The sequence below is a fragment of the Bacillus rossius genome, chromosome 2 (genome assembly GCF_032445375.1).
Source record: "Bacillus rossius redtenbacheri isolate Brsri chromosome 2, Brsri_v3, whole genome shotgun sequence".
Lineage (NCBI taxonomy): Eukaryota > Metazoa > Arthropoda > Insecta > Phasmatodea > Bacillidae > Bacillus > Bacillus rossius.
This window is the reverse complement of record NC_086331.1, coordinates 83,390,763-83,415,476: the sequence shown is the minus strand read 5'-3', so window position 1 is coordinate 83,415,476 and position 24,714 is coordinate 83,390,763. Positions and strand designations below refer to the sequence as shown.

Genomic DNA, 24,714 nt, shown 5'->3' with positions numbered 1-24,714 from the left:
ACATCCAATCAGACCCGCATGTAGCTTCAGTTGTTCCCGTAGATCCTCAACTGTACCACAGTGGTGCAACACAATTCTCACGTCGTCCCGCAAGTGGCTGAAACAGTTTCAACTTAGGAATATAGGTGGCACATGAACTAGCGTGTTTCGTCCGAGACTCGAAACGTGACATCAGTAACAAAACACAACCGCCATCCTAAATCATGGAAACTATCAGTAATGAAATAAACACTTAATTTTTTTACAACCATTAGTGCAACATATTACAAATTAGCATTATAAAAAAAACACAAAAATAAAAATAATAAAAAAAATTATTATGACAATTACTTATTTACGTTGGCATCATGGCTTATAAGAAATATTTTGTAATCAATAATTTCAGTGTGGATAGTAAATATTACTTTATGTGATTATTTTAAGTATACATTAAGGGTTATTTTAATTCCATATATTATATGGATATAATAAATAATTAAAATTTTTGCTACTGCTTTTGTTTACAGGACGTTTGGCTGTCATACTGGTTGGACTGTTTACATTAGCCATGGGAATAATATTATCTTCGATACCCTGGGCAGATTATCTTATTCTTAAGGTAAGATGTTTTCTACAGCATAAACCTACTTTGTTTTAAAATTATAATAATTGTCAACCTAGTTTACGCATTTGTAGTGGAATGGTAAAATTTAATTTTTTTCTTTCGCTACGACTATGAAAGTAATTGGTTTTGTGTGTAAAAAAACGCATAGATTTCAGATAAATATAAACATTGCTCCTTAAAATTTTGTTTGAAACTTCTTCCGGTCATCCCGGCACTGCTGACCTGATATAACTTGTTTTATTTTTAACTTTACTAACAGCTATTGAAATTTTCTGTGTTAGAATTTAGTTTAGGTATATCTAACACCAGAACTAATAAGTATTCAACCCACTGGTTTTATAAATGTGTCTGTAACAAGTTCATAAAAAAGAAAAATTATTAAAGATGTATTATTGTATTAATTATAAATATTTGAAACCTAAATTTATCAGGCGAATCAAAATAAAATTTAACTTTGTTTCAAATACTATATTTAATTTGTCGTGGACACCGTTTATTCTAATAAACTCTGATTGTTAGCTATGCACAAACTCCTAACTATTATTTTTCAATTTGGGTACTCTTAAGAAAACTATTTAACAATAAACAGTTCATTACCATGTTTTTCCAATTCCAATACCCAAAAAATCTTTAGCATATTATTGCAATTAAATTTGTAGGCCTACATACATAATTTATTTGAAATATTAAACTCTTCGTCCTATGCAGCTGCAATATTACAGCATTCCGTAATCGCCAATCAATTAAAAAAAATTTAAAATGTTAAAAACAAGGTTTTTTTTATATTTTACAAAAATAAATTGTAAAAAAAATATTAACTCTGATTACAACAATATCTATTTAACGTAAAATTATTTCTCTGCTGATACCTAACAATAATATTCAACTTTATATACAAGTTATGAACTTTTTTTAAGAAATTGTTGACTCAAATTTTAATACTTTCTTAGCTTAAGAATCCAAAACCATTCTACACAATTTTAAGGTTAAAAGGGTTTATGTAAAAAAATATATATATAATTCGGGTATTTTAGAGGATAGGTAATTTAAAACTTTTTTTTTGTCGCTAGCAGATTTTTTTTTTTTTTTTTTTTTTGCTTTCAACCAATCAGTCTCAGTTTTCCAAGGCATACACAGGGGATTTTAGTTTGGAAATTGAGCCTTTTTATTTTTACAATCTGCGTTTAGTAAAGTTGAATTTTTTTTTCAGTATATTGCACAATTTATTTAAATGATGGTCCTTTAGGCTTTTGGTGTTCAAAAGTACTAAACACTATCCCAATATCGGTTTTTGGAACATGTTTCTATGTTTAGGCTGTTATAAGTAACAAAAAATGCAAGAATTATGAATAACTAAAATAATTTTTTGGCAATAATGGCTCAAATATTACACAATTAAGGATGCAACATAATGTATTTTAATGGGAATACTGGCCTAGATGGCTAAATTTATGCACCTTTTGATTTTCTGCACGGTGTGTGCTGAGCTACTGGAGTAGGGGCCATAGAAGCTGAGAGACGATATATGGTATTGATTCATTCATAAATTGGACTGGCTGAAAACATTTTGAATAAATGGTTGTTATGGAGAAGAAGCAGTATAAATATTTTGCCTTCTGAAATTGGGAATGCAGGAAGGAAGGAAGGAAAGAGTGGGTAGGCATTTAAGTCAGTCATATAAAGGCCACGTTATGTTCTCATCAAGTTGCAATTCAATTCATCACCAGAATGTTTCATTTAGTATGGAAGTCAGCTATTTCAGAAGGCAAAATATTTATACTGCTTCTTCTCCATAACAACCATTTATTCAAAATGTTTTCAGCCAGTCCAATTTATGAATGAATTCAATACCATATATCGTCTCTCAGCTTCTATGGCCCCTACTCCAGTAGCTCAGCACACACCGTGCAGAAAATCAAAAGGTGCATAAATTTAGCCATCTAGGCCAGTATTCCCATTAAAATACATGTATGTTGCATCCTTAATTGTGTAATATTTTAGCCATTATTGCCAATAATTATTTTAGTTATTCATAATTCTTGCATTTTTTGTTACTTATAACAGCTTTACGCTTTTCCCCATCACCATTGAACCTTTTTAGAAAAGCTTTTTTTTTTCGAAGTATTATCACGCTTTGCTTGATAAAATATGCGTTTCGTCTCGAGTTTGCAAAAAAAAATATGAGCCTAAGAGGAAAACAGACTGATGGTTATTAATTATGTCCTTGAATATGATAACTACAACGTGTTGGCAACCTGCCACCGGAGAAGTAATTTTCTGTCACTAATAGCATTTGACTCCTTCTCTATATACGGTTTTCCCTCAAGGAATAAAAATGAAAATTTTATAAAAAACTGGTCATCTGTTTAACGATTCCAAAGTTATTAGCTATAATGTTACTGATGTTAATAACTGCTGTATCAGAAATGATACCTATTATTCAAAGGAAATCACTTCTTGTCAGTCTAGGTTCTAAGGTAGTGCCTCTGGCGACACCAAAAGAATTTTAAAAATAGATACAGGTGTAAGAAAGACGATAATAAGTCAGTAATTCTCTTTTACTCGCACAGGAAATTGCTTTGCCAGAAGAGCTCAGGATGGACTTGGAGAATTGAAGATTATAACAGCCAAATAAGAGAGTATTTAAATGTAGAGGCGAAGAAATGGAAGTGACTACAGAACATGGAAAAAACGTTAGTGTAAACACGTAAAGAACATGGAATGAAGATAGATAATTTTTTTTAAATGAGGTAATGAGGGTAATGCCAAAAGTATAAACAATGAAGATCAATGATGAGAAACCAACAGCTGTACATTGTGAAGTACTTGAAGTAGCCGGGAAGCATATTATTTAATAACGCTATATTGGAAGGAAGAGGAAAGTCGTGGATAGTCATACACATGGTGGTCTTCATTGAGAATGCTTGATGCTTCTCTCTAACAAGTTTTACTTGGACACGTAGGAGAAGCTCAAGAATTGTTGTTTATGGAGTGGTGTTCTGTATGGAGCTAAGGCGTGACCAATCTGAAATAAATAAATAATATGCCTGGAGGCTTTTGGTCATAACGTTAGAGGAATTAATGGACAATAAGAGAGGTTTGCAGAAGTCACAGGGAAGAGTCAGTGAGCAGCAAAGCTAACGGGATTCAACTTATCATAGAAAAGGAATGGATTATTGAGCCACAATCATTAACAAGACCGAAGGTAATTGGTGAAAAAGAAAGTGGATTTATCTGACCATATCAAAGAAGGGAGAAACATGGTGTTTCAGGAGTAGAGACTAAATTTCAAAGTATTTTGACGAAATAACGGGCAAGTAATAATATAGGAAATTAAATAATAAGAGCTCTTAAATTTTTTTGACCTTGTACCCAAAGTATAAATATATAAAAAAATATCGGCAGGTATTGCCTATTTTAGAAAAAGTGAGTGAGTCTTTCAGTACTCGCCAGTGATGTGTAAACATCTAATCTCGGTGAGGAAGCAAATTCACGTGTTCTCATGTTGTTCATACTGCAAATAAACTTATAATACGAAACTCGGATACAAAATGTACAATATAATTCTATAAAATGATGCCGAGCGTGATAAACATAGTGATCATTAAATATTTGCTTTTAAAGTATATACCGAAATTTCTAGGCGTGGCACTTACTTTCTGTTCTGCCACTAGAATTAGCTGCCTGAATAGTAAACGTTGCTTGCCACCATCACCCGCAGATGGCAGCACGAAACAAATGGAAATTTTAAACTACAGAAACTGCTCTTATAAAACCGAAAGACTTGAAAAAAATCCTAAACCCCGGCTTTGTACCTGGTTATTCCAAAAGGAATTTGTTTAAATAACTGTCCATTTTGTTAGAATTCACTAAAAAATTGATACTTCAAAGTTTCCGCACACGTTAGAAGTTAAAATTCTATGGAATTACTTAAATATTAACAACTAAAACATTTTAAAACATATATTATAACACTGAGTATATGTTTGTATTTTTTTTTCTTTCAACGACTGAACTCAGTCTGTAAATTATTACTACAAACAAACCTTAACCATATTGAGCTGATTTAACATTATTATATAATATTATTTTATTATTATATTAAAAAATTAAAATCATGTTTACAGTGACGAGATTTGATCCAGGTCATTGGAGGTTAAACAGCGCGGGTTCTACAGTTATGCTATCGAGCCCATTCACTTATTGCAGGGAGATTATGTATTATAATATATGTAATGTCAGTTTTATTATGTATATTAAAACTTGTGATTACTTTTCACTGTGACTATTTTAGTTTACCAAATATATACTAGGGTAGTTTCACTATCATAAAGTTTCAATTGGCACATCAATACGTTTGGTATGTCTCCTAATGTTTACTAAAGTGACTTTATACGGGTTTATGTTGCTGCACGCGTGTCCGCCAGGTTTGTGACAAATTTTCGTTCATCGACTTGCGGTCCATTTTCACGAAATTACTCCTTCCAAATGGTGATAGTGAGATGTTTACACCTAAAAAATATATAAATTTTCTTAAGCTTGATTACTCCTTTGAAAAACTCTAAATTTATGCAGGTCGTATAAATTCTAAATAGCATTGTAGATAATTTTCTATATACACTGATTCATGACAGAGCTCATGAAGCGCTAAATTGTTTTGAAAAAGCTAGTGCGGTTCCCCAAATCACACGTAGGTTAGCCATCATCCATTCTTACAAAAACATATTCATTCAGACAGTATGGATCGGAATGACACAGCTCAACAGACAGCTGTTCGATTAGGGAGCATACCATACCAAGGAACTTGCATTAAAATAAGGTTATAATTCGTACATATAAAACAAAATACATGCAAAGTGTGTTCACAAATGATGTAAAAAACGGTACATTTCAAATATATACTTTATTATTAGGTTTCATTTAAATATAGGAAATGTGTTGTACTTCTCAACTACATCAAACGAGCTTGAACATTTAAGAAACCCTTTGCCAGTTCGGTAGGCTTGACCTCAACCAAAATGTTGTGGTTTATGTTTTTTTTTAACTAATTCCATACTTTTATGGAAAAGACTTTCCGAAATGGGACAGTAGAAGATATAGTTGGCATTACCCAGCCATATAAACCAATATAAATAACTTATATTGAATGGCCATGATGCCGTAAGTCAAACACAAAAATTTAATTACTAATATTTGCCGCACTTCTTACAAATAGCAGCTCAGTTATGACATATATCTGTGGACAAAAGTTACTGCAAAAACATCATCATTTATGCAGCAGTGTTACAACACATATTTAATATTTTTTCTTGTGGCATGGCTCGACTTAAGCCGATCTTGTTAAAGACAGTCTTAGTTACCATATAGTTAGTTTTTACAACTCCCGGTTTTAGAGCCAGCGATTATAACGACCTTTGGGAAGGTCGTGTGCTTCCCGGCTAGCTTGTTTCTTAACACTTCTGGCTCAATGAAGCGATTGCTCAAGACGAAGGAAGGCGCCTGAATATGAAATATTTAAAGCAAGAAGAACACCATCTGGACTAAAGTCTGGGAACATAGTACTGAAAATAATTTCGAGAGAATCTTCCATTCAACTATTCGTAATGAAATAGTTAATTTATCTTTTTATTAATAGTTTTTAAGTGTATTACATTGTAGGATTGCAACCGGCAGTGCACAGCTTGTGGAACATGCTGACATATAATAAAGAACTTGCCAGAATATATGCGAATATAAAATTAAAGAAGCAAGTACGAAATTAATGTAGAACAAACTGCTTCAAAATAGCATACTAAAAACGTTTTGGCTCGATGTTACTTTTTGAAGTGAAACTTCTTTGCTGAAGGGGTAACAACTAACGATCGTTACGAAAATTCCAATCACATTAGGGGAAATAGTTAGCTGTGTGATGGGGGAACCGGGCGAAGAGGGGAATAGCTAGGTACGTGGTGGGGGAACTGTTAGAGGAGACTGCAGAGAAAGGTAGATATGGCGCAACATGCTTGCGCTCTTGCGCTCTTGCGCTCTCTTGCACTCTTGCGGTATTGCGCTCTTGCGCTCTTGCTCTCTTGCGCACTTGCGCTCTCTTTAACTCTTGCGGTATTGCGCTCTTGCGCTCTTGCGCTCTAGTGCTCTTGCGCTCTTGTGCTCTTGTGCTCGTGTGCTCTTGTGCTATTGAGCTCTTATGCTTTCCAGCTCTCTGGCTCGCTGGCTCTCTGGTTCTCTGGCTCTCTGGCTCTCTGGCTCTCTGGCTCTCTGGCTCTCTGGCTCTCTGGCTCTCTTGCGCTCTTGCGCTCTTGCTCTCTTGCGCACTTGCGCTCTGGAGCTCTTGCGTACTCGTGCACTTGCACGGTTCGCGGTTGTTTCTTGGGAGTGGACGGCGCGCCATCCGCACTCCGGGGCCGCTGGCGCGGTCGGTAATCGCTGGAACAGCCTTGAGCGGGCTCCACGTGGTGGCGTGCGGCTCAGGTTTAACTCTGCCGTGCTGCAGGGATAGGCGGGTCGCGGCGGTAGGAGCCCGCCTGCGCCCGACACCACCCCGACTTTAGGGAGTATTTGGGCAGAGGGCAACATAACGGGGTTTTAGCTTATTGTTGTGCACCTTGTCACAGGCCATTTTGGAAAGAAAATATTGTTATTTCATGTATGTAATGTTAATTCAATTTTTGTGTAAATCAGTATTGCTAAACAGTGTTATATGAGTATTGTTTTAGCTGCGTAACTAAATATTTCTGCTGGTATAATGCTTTTCACGCTTTTGCTTAAAATAGGTAATTACTTATCACGAATTATTATTTGATTAAATAAATCATATACAGTATTATAGTTACGATCCCACGAGTGTGTAAATATGTTTAGTTCAACTAAGAGGCGTGAATATTTCTCGATCGGAGTGTAGCTGTGGGTGACTTTGGCTCAAAAAAGTGGCATTGAGCTGGTATTTATTCGTAGGTATGCAATGTTGTAACTTTCACATGTCAGATACCTACCTCAGACTCACATGCCCATTTGGACAATTAGTTAAGCTGCATAGACTACCTAATTTTTGGCAAGCTTCAAGTTTAAGAAATATTTAAAATCAAAGTTTGTTTTACATGTACCAGAAAAAAAATTGTTTATTTTTTATTCAAAGAATCTACAATTTATTTATTCGTGTGGAAAAGGGTTATTTCATTTGAGGTCATACCGGCATCCTTACTACTCTCAATTATTATCTCTTGCTCTATTAAATAAATAGTAGTTATTTATTTCTATCTATAAATAATAAGCAAGAAGTTTCACTTCTGTCACGCGTGGACCCCAAGCACACATTTTACTGTATTGCCGTTATAATTATATTGCTTTTTATATTCGTAGAAATTCTCAGTTAGTCATATGCATAGTTAAAATTTCATTACAAATCGTGAAGTCGTATTAGTTTTTTATATGAAACTAAAAGATAAAATATTTTATCAAAACCAAACAAAGCCAGATACTTGAAAATGAAGTGAGGTGTAGGTGTTTCCTTTGAATAAAAACTACATTCTAAAATTAAATAGATATTCTAAATTAACATTTCTATAAATGGAACTAGTATTTTATTCAACATTTTCGACTGTCCATAAACTTCACTTAAGACATTTTGTGAGAGAAAAATTGCAGGCAAACTCGAATTAAACTTAAATTATTCTATTTATAATAGCAAATAAATTATTTTTTTACCAAAATTGTACCATCGGCGGTAATTTAAATTAATTATTTTTTTACCATAAATGTTTTACCATGTAATATTGAAAATTAATTTATTTAAATAGCTGACATTAGTGCTTGGCTGCAACGAATTCCACCCCTTAATGCAATTTATCACTTTACAAAATGGGGGGAAAAATTGGTTTTTCAGTTTTAATTTCGAAATTACTGCGCTGTTATTTTTTTATTCTTTAAAATCATTTTTGTTTTCATTATGATAACACACTCAACTACATCAGCGTTTATTTCTCGCCAGCTAAAAAAAATCAAGATTAACAAAGGAATGAGATCAAGTTTAGTTCTCCTGTAACCAGGTTACTGTACTGGTTCTGTATTGTGTAAAGTGATCGCCATTGCTAGCCACGTGTAAGTGTTAGTGTCGACTGTATCCCAGCCCATAAAGTATTCAAATATTCAGTAGAAAAGAAATTTCACGTCCTACAAAACTGTTGTATTCGATGTGGCATCGCTCGGTTTGTATCGCTCCGAGTGTAACACTTGCTGGGAGTGACGTCACGACACTCTGCGGGCCGGCCGCTCCGGGCGAACACCTATGCCGAGTTAGGCGAGCCGGGATGGTTGGGGGAGGGGGGTTCCCGCTTTCGCGCCGACTGCCCTTCGGGGAAGACCGCGCCAGGCAGCGGCCGGCGCTGGGACCGACCGCGCTCACGCGCAAATCGGTGGGAACACCCAGTCCCCAACATCAACACGCCGTGCAGAACTCCGGCTGTTTACCAACCGCTCAGCATTTCGTGAAGCTGTCTGATTGATAATAGCATTTAATAGCCTTTGCGCTTTTCTGTACAAGTTTCGTACAATGGTTTCGTCTTCAATGCGTATTTTTTTTAGACAGTGGAAAAAGCTTAAACACGTGTTTCCACTGGAGGTTTCACACATGGAAAGATTTAAACCCAGGATTGTAAATGGTATAGGCAAGTGCAGTGAAGTTACAGAGTCACAGCTTAGGCGCGTTAGCGATGCGAAGACTGCACGACAGATCGTTGTCAAGCATGTAAAGGCGAAGAGGCGTGCGATACACAAGCCAGTGTCACCCTTAGCGCCCCCGCACTTTAATAGCTCGTGCGTCCATCCAGGTGGGTATCTTAAACAGCAACTTTGCCACTCGAACTGTTTGGAACGCTTTGTCATGGCGGACCTAGCTGTAACATTTTGAGGTTATAAAATCTCGTGACTTTCAGTGGTCCAAAATTCAATGAAGCATGTACTCGATATTCCATGCACGGTGTTTGAAATTATATACTGTGCAAAATTTTCTCTTTACACCTAATAATTTTAACGAAAATGAGAGTCTAATCGGATTACCATAAGTAAACAAACGCACGTTGTTTACATCAGTTTCTTGGGGAAATATTAAGCAAATATCAGAGTCCTGCTCAGAAGACAAGGATTGGTCGGTATCATCATTTGTGTGTGGACAGCACTGGGCACATAGCATTATTCACGGCATGTAGGCCAGTATGTTCAGGGCTGTGAGGTAAATTTTTTTTTTACTTCACCATTACCATGTTTTAATGCCCGAAACATTGCGGAAGTAATAATTGACCACGCCTGGTGATGATAAGTGTGGTTTATAATGTCCGTCACTAAACACGGTCTCTTCCATAAAACACAGTCCTTTAAAATTGTTTTCACAATGCAGAAACCAAACTGGCCAATGTCTCAGGAGTCCCTCAAGAAAGGCTGAGCGACAAGTGGCTTCCAGTGATGCATGCCCCTGCTTCACAACTTCAGAGGAATGTGTGTGTTGACGAGTGCCGCAATGGCGGACACAGGAATGTTTTACTGGGAGGGTATTTCGAAAAATAAAAACTTATTCGTGGGGTCAAAATTTAAAACGTCAACAACAGGGTTTGTGGACTGTTTCATTATCACCCACAACCAGCGTCACTTCCTGTGCAATATCACTCTTAGAAATTACAGTAAATTTACGCACTTTTCCACGAATTCGCCTCAAATAAACGAGGAGTTCTTCGTAGTTTCAGATAACTAGATCTTCGTAAAAACTAAGCCGTATTTTGACTTCCGAGCTCTTTTTTTTTTAATGTAAGCACATTTATAAAAATTAGAGTGCTTTTTGCAGGAGTACTATAATTTTTTTGAGTGTTTTATTAGTGTACCGAGATTATGTTCGAGAATTAATATTCAAAGTCAATAAAGTTAGTACCTGTAAATTACGGAAGAAAACAGTAAATTTACGAAGATCCCCTGATAATCTGTAACCAGCGTTATTTGTAAATTTAAGCTCAATATATTTAAGAGTTTTTTAGTTGAAGGTGTTTGTAAAAGCTCACAATGCGTTATACAAAAAAATCTTGCCATATTTACCGAAATCAAGCCATATTTCATAACTTCAAGTATTATGAGATTGTTGAAGCCACCACCAACCTTTTTTTCCGAACATGCGCAATCACTTTGGAGAACTATCGTATCCGATGCTACAACCCATTCTGTTCTGACGTGCGTTACTTCACGCGAATCCAGGCGACCAGGTCGTTAAGTTTTCGCCATGGCACTCAAGTGCTCAAGTCTATTACTCTGAAGCCACCCTAACTATTAGTCACTGTTAACATACGTCAGATTCCAACATCCAAACCGGGCATGAATTCAGTTTATGAGCACCGAGTCAGAAACCAAGTGGTTTGGAACCCCTTATAATTTTGGAAATTCCGGACAAGTTTTAAGTCTCTTTGCACATCACAACACAGAGAAAACCACCCGTAAATCAAAATTATGTGGTCATAACCATTCAAGACTTTTAATACGGGGAGAAAAATGTTCCGGGTTAAAGACACCGCACAAAAGTTCACTCAACACACAAAACTGTCCAACATTATTGATATTTAAGTTCGGCTGTTGCTGTAACCGGGCATTGCTTGCGGGACATCCGGAACATTGGGTGAAGTGTAGTGTCGGCACCGTCGAAACAGGTTCAGAGGATGGTATTTGGAGGCAGTGACGGTGTTTACGAAAATAAATTCTAATTTATACTTGTTAGCCATTATCTGGAGTGATGAGGTACTGTTTCCGCGACTTATTGAAGGTTGCAAATTGACGATGGTTTGGTTGAAAGTGATATCAACTACGTCACGCCGTGGTACTTCCTGATAGTTCCCGATACCACGGCTGCTGCAATCAAAACTGGTTTAAGGACGGTTATGTTGCTATCATCTCTGGTATATTTCCTGGGGTAATTTTATTTTCGAGCCCAAACAACGGCAAACAACGCTATAGTACCAGCCGGTCGTGGTGCGTGTCCTACGAGGTACCGCGCGTTCCAAATGTACCGGCTGCAGTGCCGACTCCTGCTTCCACAGACTCACGATGGACAAGCTCCCAATCCTGTCTCCTACGCACATGGCCAACACTGTCACGTTCAGCCGACGTAAAATAATACAATGTGTATTTGTCTACTAATGGTACTCAAACGGGCACACGTTTGTTTTGAAATCAGTTAATTTGAAACAATAATAGTACTTTAAACGCAGATTTTTTTAATGTACTAGTACTTAATAAGCGCTACGAGATTTTGTGACGTGAACTGTGTGACAATTTCGTTCGCCATGACAGACTTTTCGACAGTTCCATCGGCATATAAGCGGTTCAATGACGTCACGATATTTTTACTGCAAGTTTTGCGCTCTATGTACAACACTAGTGTTTGCCTACGATTCACAGCTCTAGAATAGATCTCATTCCTGAATAATTTCGATAACGCGTTCATGCGACTTCGGAGGTCCTGTCAATTTAAATGAATGAAACGCAAACTTTAATTTTATGTACGCTTTGGAGTTTAACGAAAAATGTGTTTTTTGCATTTACGTTAATTTACTATTTATGCTTACGCTAAAAATATTGTAGGTACAAATTAATTTTCGTGGAACGCTTGTAAATTGTGTGGTCCTTAGTTAGGTCGTACTTAACATAATCTTAGATCGTAGGTTATCGTTCCTGGAATCACTAATTACTTCTTGGCTCTATGTTCAGGCTACGACTGTAAAACTATTGATGATTCCGTCATTTCGGAATGTTTTATTGCAACCATATTTGAGGGCGATTCCTATCCCAGAAGCCAAAAAAAGAAAAGAAAAGAAAGTTAGCAACATAATTTAACCAAACCAAACGCAATTCCTTGCGTTCCAACTAGGTTACCTAAGTTGAGATTTATTTGCATATAATTATCACAAATAATTTTATTTACTTTATTTTCACCGAAATTCTATAACTTTCCTTTTAGTTAATGTGTAAAAGATGACATCGGACATAACTTTTACCGGCAGGTTTGATTGAAGAATCAACAATAAGCACGACCGGTGTTGCACGAGTGAGCGTTCGGGAGTGTTCGGGAGTGTTCGGGCGTGCAGTTGAATAGTGCTGACTGGCGGCGGAGTGAGTGGTCAGTGCAACCACTCACCACCAGGGGCGCTTGCGTCCCTGGTCACTAAATCCAGTACTGGACAATTAGTAAAGCGGACCACGAGTCCAAGTGCCCAACCCCCGCATGGTAGACTCTTTTCTACTCTGTCCAACACTTCATCCAGACCATCCTCTGTCTCCTGTAAATTCCTACACGTAATGCATGTCAATTTGCATCCCGCATGAATGTGCCCAGGGTTTTCCCTGTGTCTATGCAGGTTTTACCTGGGCCCAACCTATCTCTAGTTATAGTCTAGATTTAAGAGTGAGGGGAGTTAGCCATGGCGCCAATCGCTGCCATGGCTGGCCAATCCTCCCCTCCTAGCACATGATGCATGCGACCCTCTCCCTGCATGGCTAATCCCAGCATGACTAGGCGTATAGGCTTCGGCCTGAGACGCGCCTAGGTCCCTCCCTAACCCGGACCCCTCCAAAATACACTTAGTTTTAGTTAGGTTAGGAAAAAAAAAAATCCGTGAATCCCGGGCTGCCCACGGCGGGCTCGGGGTCACCGCTGTTCGCTTCGCTGCACCACGCTTCAGGGAGCACGCCCGACACGGCGGCTGAGATAGCGTCGCCGGTGTCAGCCTTGCCTGCTCGGAAAATAACCTCCCACTTAGCAGCGAGCTGTCGCCCTGCGCGGCGGAACTTTCCACTTCCGTGCCGCTCGCCGTGTTTCGAAGTAACTCCTCGCCGTTTTTTCCCCGCGTTTTGGTTTTTCTCGCAGTTTTCACAGAGGTGAATCGAATGATTTCAAAGGAATGCAACCGCAATCACAAATTCAAACGTGTTTCGGTAGTATCGAGAAATTGACTCACGCGTTAGAAGCTGCGCATATATATATTTTTTTTAATTTATTTCAAAGCATTCCAAATGTTTCTTTTTCCAAGAACTGTTTTGCAATCAAGAGGAGAGAATTCAAGTTTTAAGGCGCGTGTCATCAGACTTAGAAGTTGTGATGCCTGGTGCGCAGGAGTAGTCTTAAACGCTGTTAGAATTAGCGGATTCGGTTATAAGATGCCGCAATGAGTTTATGCGGCCCACATTGCCTTTAACATTGACATCTGACCTTTGAAGTCTATTTAAATTCATTACAGTGATTTATAACACGTATTTCGATTTCTCTATGACCTGAAAAAATTATTTTGTGAAACAATACTTTTGCTTTTTAAGTGATCTTTCATTAAATTTTGCAAACACTTACTATTTTAAAATATAGTAATTATTAAATATCTGTTTTATTCGTCGTTTTAATCGAACTGAAATCATTTGAAATATCTATTAGAATACTTATATATGAAAAATTTATTTAGGTGATAGTAAGTAATTATGTTTTGGCTTACGATTATTATTAAATATAATTAAAAAAAGAGTTGTTTGTTAGCCACCCGATTACCTGAACTTGCCACGCGCCTTTCTTGATCCTTGACCTTCTATCAACACTCAAATATTTAAAAAATCTAAGTTCTCTGTAACTAATTTTTGCAGATTGCCCTGTTTGCTGTAGAACATTAAACTCAAATTAAAAGACAAACAACAAAGAGTTTTGTTATTTTTGTTTATATTAATTCTCCTAACTATTACTGAACAACCTGTTTCAGTAAGAATCGTAGGTCGTAAATATGTTAATTTATTGTTTCATTAAAACAAAAAGTAATTATTAATTTAGTTCTAACATTTAATTATTCTTTTTTTAATTACGAGTATTTCCTTAAAATATAATTTATTTATGCAGCAAAAAGAGTTATAAATATTTTGTATTCTAGTTCTATCTCAAATATAAAACAAAGCATGAAAGGCACAATCAGAAACAGAAATATGATCTCTGAAGTACGAAAAATTCACTTCACAAACCAAGTGACACATTAAAAGCAAAGTTTTTAATGTTTTAAATAACTATAAAACAAATGTTTTAAAAATAACAAGCAATAATATTAATATTAAATAATCATGTTACAGTTTTAAACAAACAGATCTTAATTTTGTAACATTAGCGGAGATCTGTTGCATATCATAAAAATAATTGCCATGCATAGCGATCAATAACTGACAACTGGATTTGTTGTGATATATGTAGTATCTCACAAAGCTAGACGAAAATAGTTATATATAAAAATATATATTTTAAAGGCTGAGGTTCAAATATTTATTCTATACGTACTGCAGCGTAAGGTTTGCCAATTCTGTTGTCAAGTATAACTCATTGTGCAGTAACCACATTAACCTGTTTAATATTTACTTTGTTTTAGAGATTACAATAACCGAGATGGGTATGAGTAGAATTGTTATTTTTAAATTTTTTTTCCATCCCTTTTTCTATCAAGTGTTATTGCCAAAATGGCCAAATCGACACCCACAATAAAAAAAAATATTTTACATCAATATTTTCCTCTCCCTCCTCCCATCTATATCAAACACTAATAATGACATTTTACGTACTTCACGGAAAAAAAATATAATTTTACCTATATGTGATAACAAGTAAATCGATACAGTAAAACTAAAAATCAAAGAATAAAGATTTAAGTGAGCTGACTTTGTACAAAATTCCTCTAAAAAAAAATACATCTTTATAGTTCCTGAAATGTTAAAACAATTAAAATATTTCTAAAAAAGTTATTTTTGCTTACTTTATATCAAATTTTAGATACCTACATCAAACAGGTAACGGAATTCATACAAATATTCCATGAATGGTGCTTAAAATGTTTATTAAATTGTTTATATATTTTAAGAAAATTAAAAAATCAAACTTAATAAGATGCTTTTGATTAAATGTTTCCGTATTCCAATTGCCTATGTTCTAGCGATTTTGTATAAAATGTTATTTGTTTCTCTTTCAGAATTTGAGGTTATGGAATGGTACCATAAGTTACCGATACTGGCAGAAACCAGGAGTTATTCGACTCACCAAATTGTATATTTTTAATGTGACGAATCCTGATGGCTTTCTCAACAATGGAGAGAAGCCCAAACTGTTGGAAGTTGGTCCCTTCGTTTACAGGTAGGTGATAAGCTAAGCAAAAAATTAAGTAAAAAAAAAACATAGTGGGTTTAAAGTATTTCCCTTACATTTTATCTTTAGTATTTCTGTGACTTATTTATATTTTCATGAGTTAAAATTCATCAAACAATTTTTTTTTTTCATTTTTCTACAATTTTGAGGGTAAAAAAATCTTGCAACTGTTCCACACAGTTAGTAACCCCCACACCCGCTCCATGACTAAGCCGTTTCTCCATAAAAAATACGTCTCCGACCAGATGCCGGGAGTGGGCAAAAGTAAAAAGTAGAGTAATAAAAATTTAATGATGCAAGATTAGCAGTGAGATATGAAAAGTAATTCCAAGACAACAATTCATTTAAATTCATGCAATTTATTTTAACAGGGACTAACGCGCTACAAATACACATACATGACAATGTACAAGGTGCATGAATATTTAAAAATAAATTACAGCTAAAATATGACAATGTTTAAAAATTATTTCTCTTTTTTTACAAGACAAAGTGCAAAATGACAATGCTCGTGATATCTCTATCAAAAAGAAAGCCTCCCCCCCCCCTTCAATATTGAAGCAAAGAACATATATTAATAACTACGCAAAATTAACCACATTACAATTAATTTCATAATGAAATATGATAAGAATCTTTTAAATGGTAATAAAGAGTCCTGGGGCATAGAGATGCAAACAAAACACAGCAGTTTAAATTCCACAAAGTTAAAACGAAACATTCAGCTGGCCAGAAAAATAAATTTAAAAACAGTTTCTCTCAAAAAAAAAAAGGTAAGATTCGTATACAGTCTGCACTATGCTGACAGTTCTACGATTTACGTTGAAGACGTTCAGGCACAGGTGACGTCTCTGATGGAGCATTCTAACAGTCGAAAGGCCAAACCATAAAAAAGTTGCGGCGCAAAGGGCGTACCAAGGTTTCTAAATGGCGATTCACTTACTATTAGTCCAGGGTTGTCAGAGGGACGTATAGCTAGAGACCTGCAAAATTCGCGGATTCATTTCGTGAGATGCTACAATTTAAATAATTATACCTTAGCGCTGCTTCTACCACTGGTTCACTGTTAATCTGGATTAATGAGGGCCAATTAGAGACCCTCGCTCAAAGAAGTGTCGCATCACAGACACTCAGTCGAGACAACTCACAAGTCAGCAGCCAATGAACAGGTGGCATTTTCCCAAGTGTGTAGAGTGTAGTAGAGTCTATCCTGGAGGTCATTGAACCCACGAATTTTGCAGGTCTCTACGTATAGCGTATTTAAGAACCGCATCATGGTCCACCTTCTTCTTATGCCCTCACACACATCACGATCTTTGTACAGCATGCCTGCGAGTAGAGCCATGGCGAAGTGAACTTGGCCCTCCCTCTACTGCATCACCAGTACACAGGCGAAAACTACGCACGCCACCTCGTGAACAGCCGATGCGCTGGCAACATAAACTCTCGTGCACTCGTAAATTTCTAAACCACCGTGCAGCTAATAAACCGTTTAACACATTTCATGTGGACGAAACAAGAGATACGCCCGCCCAGTGAAACGTTTCTACTCGCGCTGCGCGAAGTTCCGCGCGCGGAGACCCATGTGTACAGTCCGGCCGACGCGACTCGACTCCCAGTTCCAATCTCTCTATATAGCCACTGCTGCGCACGGGTGCTAGTGTCGCACGTCAAACGTTGAAGACTCTAATCAAAGGTCTTACACGTAGGATAAATATTCAACCAGTGATCTGCGCCCTACACATATAATTATAAAAAAAATTACCAAAGACTGATATAAAAATTACAAACTTACACACTAGTTAAAATTACAAAATATAATTTTTTAGCATATGCTGGTGCTATAGCTAACCTTTGGTAAACAAAACCCCAAGTTAGGTGGTAAAATAAAATAATAAAAGTAAAGCAAATTAAATTAATTCGCTAACCAAGGTTATTTATAAAAACAGAAATTAAAATTAAAATACGGTAAAATTAAAATTTTTCTGTTTTTTTAAAGAAGTACTTGATAAAAAAACTTATCGAGCAAAAATATTGTTTGTATAGGATAATATGCCAAGGTTGTAAGTTATGTCAGAAACTTCTTGTTTCCTTCAAAACAAATGTTCTAACAAACGAGCCGTACATACATACTCGAAGTTCGGCAACAGCGCACCGGGACCATGCGTGGCAACCTTGTCCCGGTGGCTTGGTTCTCGGACGCAGCGGAGCCAGCTTGACTCCCGCGCTGTAGGACGCGTGTCGGCGGGTTTCCTCGGGGTGCTGCCTCGTCTCGTCCTCGGATCTCGTTTCACGTCACGTCCAGGCACAATAGCCCCTTGCTTTTGGCGCGTGGCTGCCTTCACAAATGCAAGCTCCATTTAATGCGAGAAAATGTTTTCTGGCTGCACAGTGGTTTTAATTATTTGCTACATTACTATCGTTGCCGATAGTTTAATGGTCGCCACAAAATATCTCATAGCGAAAAGGAGTTTCACATTTATGTTTCAAAAATACGAATAAATATAAAAGAATTTTTGGAACCGACTAGAAACATAAAGTATTCAATAAAAATAAGCTTTTAAATCAATTAATATTTTTGAAATTACTGTGTACTATGAAGTTTTAATGTTCTTATTCCTTATTACCTTTGGGATTGAACTAAATAAAATTTATTTTAATTTTTAAATTGCGTAAAAAACTTTTTATATGGCAACAAAATAATTGTAGATGATTTAAATAACCCTAAATACTATATGCGTTAGTATAACTTGTTCTTTGGTGGTACAAGAACATTTTAATTGTTAGTTTAGCAAATGTACATTACTGAAATACCTGAAACAATGTTCAGGGATCTAGTAGGGCGTGTACTCAAAAAATTTATTTTTATTTTTATTATTATTTTAGGCCACCGGAATTTTGAATTTAAGGTTACACTGTTCTTATGATATTAAGATTAAAAACCTTTTTAAAATTTTTTCACTTTCGCTTATTCTCGTTAATGATTCACCAATTAGTAATAATTTTTTAAAAAAATACATAAGTATTATCCTATAGGTTAGCAGCAAAATTTCTCACCCAAGCATTCGGAAGATGATTTTGTTGATAGTTTACTTTTATTGGAATATACATAAATTATTAATGCGGTTTTTAAAATATTTTGTTTTAAAGTAAGCTTGTCGTGGAACCTAAAGACGTAAACCACATAATAAATTATTAATTTTTTCCAGGTTTAGTACAAAACTGAAATATAATGTATGTCGTCGCCACGACATCACGTGCTCCGCGTAAGGAACAGGTTCGTGGCGCATGAAGGTTGAGTTACAACACCGGCGCTCCGTCTGCAGAGGCAACCACGCTTTCTCCGGTCCCTGTCTCGGTCCTGTCTCCTCTCTGGCTAACCGCTCTGGGCAGGAAGAAAGCAGGGGATAGTCCTTGCGGAACCAGCCGGCGGACAAGTTCCGCCTCGTGAAAGTGCAGTGGACCGGTGCAGGGCGCAACTAGCAGACCTCAGCAGGACGCCGCTGCTGCTGTTCGCTGCTGGTCGCGAGCCGTGCAGCGAGCTGCGAGACGACTGGCAGACAGTCCGACCGATCGTTGTTTAGCCGACAGGCAGTCGGCCGAAATACGTTTTGCTGAAAGTCGGTTAACCGAAACATAATTTGACCAACGGTCAATTGACCGAAACATAACTTTACCAACGGTCATTTGACCGAAACATAATTTGACGAACGGTCAATTGACTGAAAGTCTTTTCTCCGACGCATTTCGGACAAATTACTTTCGGTAACTGACTCCTAACAGAATACTGGTGCGTTCCTCGCAACGCACACACACGTCATTTATTTGCATGTTCAATGCATGCCCTAGGAGCCATTTGCAACCGCAGACACCAAGACACCATCAGACTACGAACAAGTCAGCCTATAGCATGAAACCACAGTCGTCACCAACATTCATAAGAGCCATGGACGGGTGTGAAGGAACAAACTTCTAGATCAGAAGCAAAGTGATTCTACACTCTGATACACTGTAAATACTGCTGCAAAAAACCTGACTTCAGAAACATGTTACAGAAAAACATACGAAACATTCACAATGCTTAGGTAACATTTTTATTTGCACCAAATCAAAGTCAAAATTCTCAAAAACATAACTCGAACTTAGTTTATGACGACCAAAAGTGAAATATTTATCTCTGTACAGCATTAAGTACTCGAGAAGGGCTTAGGGACAAAATGGAGCCTCGAAAATGCATAATCAAAAATAAATTTCTATCAAGGTTATCTATTAATATGTTACGTCAACTTAAAAGGTTTAACATTTGGATTGTAAGTTCCCGGTGGTCTGACAGCACTGATTTATTAAACTTCAGCTAAAAAAAAACATTAATTTACTACAAACGTACATTTCTTACATTTTCCCATTGCGGTCGAACCAAAAAAATTGTTCTTAAACTTTCGAACATCGGTCTCTCCCTCAGAACACCCCAAAGTTTTGATTATAAAATAATTAACGTAAAAAATAATTCAACATTTTATACCGTTAATTTCACCAATACCAATGACTGTTATAAGTTATTTACATGTTTTTTTACCAATGTAATATACAAAAAATACTTTATCAATAAGAATCACGCTTTGGTCTGGGTAAAAATAAATGTATGTTCCATAGCTATGTGTGATCATAACGTGAATTAATTTGTAGATTACCACTCACAACACAATTTAAGCACCTTATATTATTTTTAAAAAGAACTGTTTAACATATAATTTTTAAAATTCATGAGAGAACTTGTCAACATTTTACACAGAAGCGACTTGCTTTACGCTTTTAATCATCTAACAAACGGCACCTTAATTATTTTTATAATAATTTAAAATCAGGGTCTCATGCAGGCTGTCCGTAACCATTAAACAGATAAGTACGGCACTATTATAATCGGGTATTGACTTGTAAGTGTGCAAAAGAGGAGTCTGTGTCGAGTTCCCGATTTGACGTGGTACGAAGACACGCTGCTCGCGTGGTGGTAGAACCTTTGAATATATATACTGTATAGAAGTCGCCAGCCCAGGTTAAAATTTCTAATACGGTTTTGAGGTAGTTGGTTAATTCACCGCCGCAATCGCCACCATCTCTAGGGCATCGACTTGTGGTGGTTCCTAGCCTTCAAACACCCCTTCCCCCTCCTGTTGAAGGACCTTGAGCTGCAGTGAATGATGGATGAGGGGTGCGGGGAATGACAGCGGGCGACAGGGCTGCGCTCTAACGTGTAAATAACAACTAAGACGATACATGGCGTTACGGCAGCGCACTGCAGCGGTGAAGTTCCCAAGCTGCTCATCATACGCTTCTGAAAAACGTAGAGTAAATCCTATCCACTCGCGACTTCTATTCAGTATATATATTCAAAGGTAGAACTTCCCACCCTCTCGTCCAGCGCACATCCTGCTTGCTCGGCGCGTGCTACTTCTGTGGCTCGCATGACTGAGTCCAGGGTTTCTGCCAAGGCCGCCTCGCCGGACTAGAACCGAGCTGCCGTGGCTGGCCAATCCCCGAGCCAGCACGCGATTAGGCGGGCGTGCATGGGCCTGAGACGCACTTTGGCGCGCACCTAGCCCTGACAGCTTCTAGCGCTATAGGCAAGGGTGGGATAAACCACTAAACTAGTGTGCTCCGCCGTTTATGCTAGAAACGAGCATACGCTAGCAGGTAAACAGTTGTTCACAAGATAGGGGAAAAGAAACGCTTAAATACTGTGGGGTTATAAAATTAGATATTAATATTTTTGGCACCATATGTTTTTAATTATAGATATAATGAGTTCTATGGACTTAGATAATTAAGATTTTTAAAGGAAAAAAAATTGGTTGTCTGTAAAGTCGGTTTACGGACGATAGTTTAACGTGACAACGTCATAACAAAACATTGATGAAATGATTGCATACTTATATAAATAAATTTGAATCATTTTTATTGAATTATCACTATTTTGTATGGATAAAAAGAAGGAGTGAAATTAAATCCACAATTTAATTGATAAATTTACTTTTATTTGCACTCATTAATTCAAATATGTTTATTACTTTAACGAACAGATTATTTTAACTATAACTTTTATACATGTTTGCTATTTAACTTCTTCCAATATGTGTTATTCTGTTAAGGATAGGACGATGATAGGAAAAGTAGGAAACGAATGGAAGTGTTTCTAGTTTAATGTGCCTCGAAAAAGTCAAATCGATGGTTGTTCCAATCGAGTGGAAGAGAGATAGATGCGGCGCAAGCGTACAATGAGCGTAACGGGTCATTGTGCGTAACGGGACACTTTTTCGTGCGTGCAGCCGGCGTTCATCGATTTACTAGACGTTGCCACGTCAAAAATTTACAATAAATATCCACACTCTAATTTTAAGAAACCTTAAAAATGTTTCGCTCCTGTGGTAATTACTTATTACAAATTGATCCCGCAATAATATTTTCCACATGGTTACAGTGCTAGCAAACGCAGAAAGTGCGAGGAAAAAAAGGTAATTCCAGAGCTCATATTTTGGTAAAGGTGAAGACCGAAAAAAAAGTGGCTTTGAAATGTTCTTGCGTGACTTCTCTGTCTGTTTCGTGCTCTGTGGTTTGGAGGAGGTCATGGCCGCTGCCCAACTTGAAGAACGCCCGCAGTCGTAACGAAGCCGCAGAGTCGCTTTCGAGCCTTGTTTCGCGTGGAAACAAAGGACGTGGTAGATGCGGCGCTCTTTGATACTGCCTGAATTCTTAAGTTCAGCACATTCTGTAACCAACATTCGTCAGTTTGGTACATTCTATATTACGTCATTTTCAGCTTGGCACATTCTGCAAGCTTGAATTATTTAGTTCATTATATAATTAAATCGGGCATTTTTCGGTTCTGCACACTCTGTTATTAGGCATTTTTTTGGTTCGGCATTCTTTGGGTTCGTCATATTTCGTAATCCAGCATTCTTTGGTTTGACATAGTCTGTAATCAGGCCTTCTTAGGTTCTGCTCAATCTGTAATGCATAATTAATTCTTCTTTAATAAACATTCTATAATCAATCATTTTACGTTTGGCACATTCTGTTATCTGGCATTATCCGGTTCGAGACATTCTGTAATGCATCATTCTTCAGTTAGGTACATTTTGTAATCCGCCATTATTCGGCTCAGGACATTCTGTAATCAGGTATTATTCGGTTCGGTATATTATGGTATCCGGCATTATTCCGTTCGGCATACTTTTTAGTCCGGCACTGATTTAACCGCATGCATTGAGAACATTTTGGGTCGTTCCGGGCGTTTGCTGACGGACGGAACATGGTATCAGAGAGTTTATTACAGCTTTGTACTGAATTAAATTCTCTCGGGTTTAGTTCCCGTTGAAAATATTTACGTTTGGCAACACGGAAAATGCATTAATCCGACACAGTGATTGTATTTCTGTGCTGAAGACAGCTAGTCGAAACAGAAAGGGCAGTGGGAGCTATCACACGCTCATTGGCTGTCTGCGGGGGCAGAAGACTCATGTCGCCCTGGCGCCTTTGTCGTCCAAAACTCGTCGTATTGAAATAAACCCAGTAGAAATTAAAATATAATTTAACACCCGATCACGTTTAGTTCTCCTTATGATGCTCAGAGTTAGGTTCAGGAATTTTGAGTGGTCGTTTACCGTTAAGAACGAAGTTTGGTTTTTGAAAATCTCGTTGGTGTGAATGAAAAGTGATGCCTAAGCAGTTGTGCATGTTGATACGTTTGTGCTGTATTACTTATGTAGTTGTAAGTAAGTGACATGTAGGGAGAAAGAAATCATTATTCTGATGCCTCTGCGCGTATTTGCGTATCCAACACACGATTTGAACTAGCAAAGCAATCGAATGAAAATTCCGCTCCCAAGAAGATTTTTCCAACCTCCTAGGCTGCGCCCCTCTAATACGCAATCTCTTCCCTTCTGATACTAACTCTGACAGCTCGGAAACACTTGCGAAGCGTGCTTCACGACTGGCTGGACCGGCATGTAGCGGTCTGTAAGAACACTCTCTCCCTGACGTATCGTACTGCGTGTTGAGGCCCCCGCCTACCTGGCCACATAGACGGTCTGCCGAGCTTCAGAAAATTTAAACACTGCTCGTGATATAAGAGTGGTGTTTGTTTACGAAAAACTTTTAAGAATACGTCGAGTTCGGATGAGTAGTTCTATTTCAACATTTCGTTTTAAAACTGTGTTTGCAGAAGAACGAAAACGGCTAAAACGTGTATTTTCAGAATAATTTTCAGGCACGAAACACCAGGTACAGATTCTTGAAAAACCACTCCAGGAACTTGCATTACACTTTCATCTTCATTTGTCTGCCATATAATGTTGCGGTTACCGTTCAAATCTCATAGTCGCTCTGTGCACGACGAGAAGACTATGCGCCGGTTCAAAGCATTGCGCTGAGAGACGATACTGCGCTAGAAGCAGCAGCCAGTGTCACACTTCTCTCCCCGCCGTACCAACATAAATACACACCTGGCTAGGCGGGGGCTTTAAGTGCTCGGCATTTACGCGCAGCTATAGCGGGTCTCATCCTTTGATTGCAGTGTGCATTTTAATGGGCATTTACTCTCTCTTTACAATGCACGATATCTGCAATTAGCACTGTCCGTGTCTCGGTGTGCTCTGTTGCCAGATATAGGTATGCAAAGAGCAAAAAATGTTTAGATACAACTTAATAATGTAAAGAAAAATTATAAAAAACTTTAAAGGAAAATTTTAAATGAGAATTTTGGAGATTCATTTTTTGTTGTATTTCGTCAAAAACATCATCTGATATAAAGTTCTTACATATAAGAAAGTGTAACTGAAAGACGCCATCTTGGTTTCAACCAAGTGTTGGAATTTTTTATATAAAAATATGTTACTTTTGCTCAGTTTGACAATAGCACATAATTAATGGCATTCCT

The 24,714-nt window shown here is 37.3% G+C and overlaps 1 protein-coding gene across 3 annotated transcripts in view; it reads left to right on the top strand.

The window, feature by feature from the left end:
- LOC134529415 (scavenger receptor class B member 1) overlaps positions 1 to 24,714 on the top strand; it is a 247,511-nt gene that overhangs the window by 136,751 nt on the left and 86,046 nt on the right. For all 3 annotated transcript variants that reach the window (XM_063363467.1, XM_063363466.1, XM_063363465.1), the window contains 2 exons: positions 507 to 598; positions 15,610 to 15,770. In XM_063363467.1, coding sequence (XP_063219537.1) covers positions 507 to 598; positions 15,610 to 15,770 — 253 coding nt within the window. The remainder of the gene's footprint in view (positions 1 to 506; positions 599 to 15,609; positions 15,771 to 24,714) is intronic.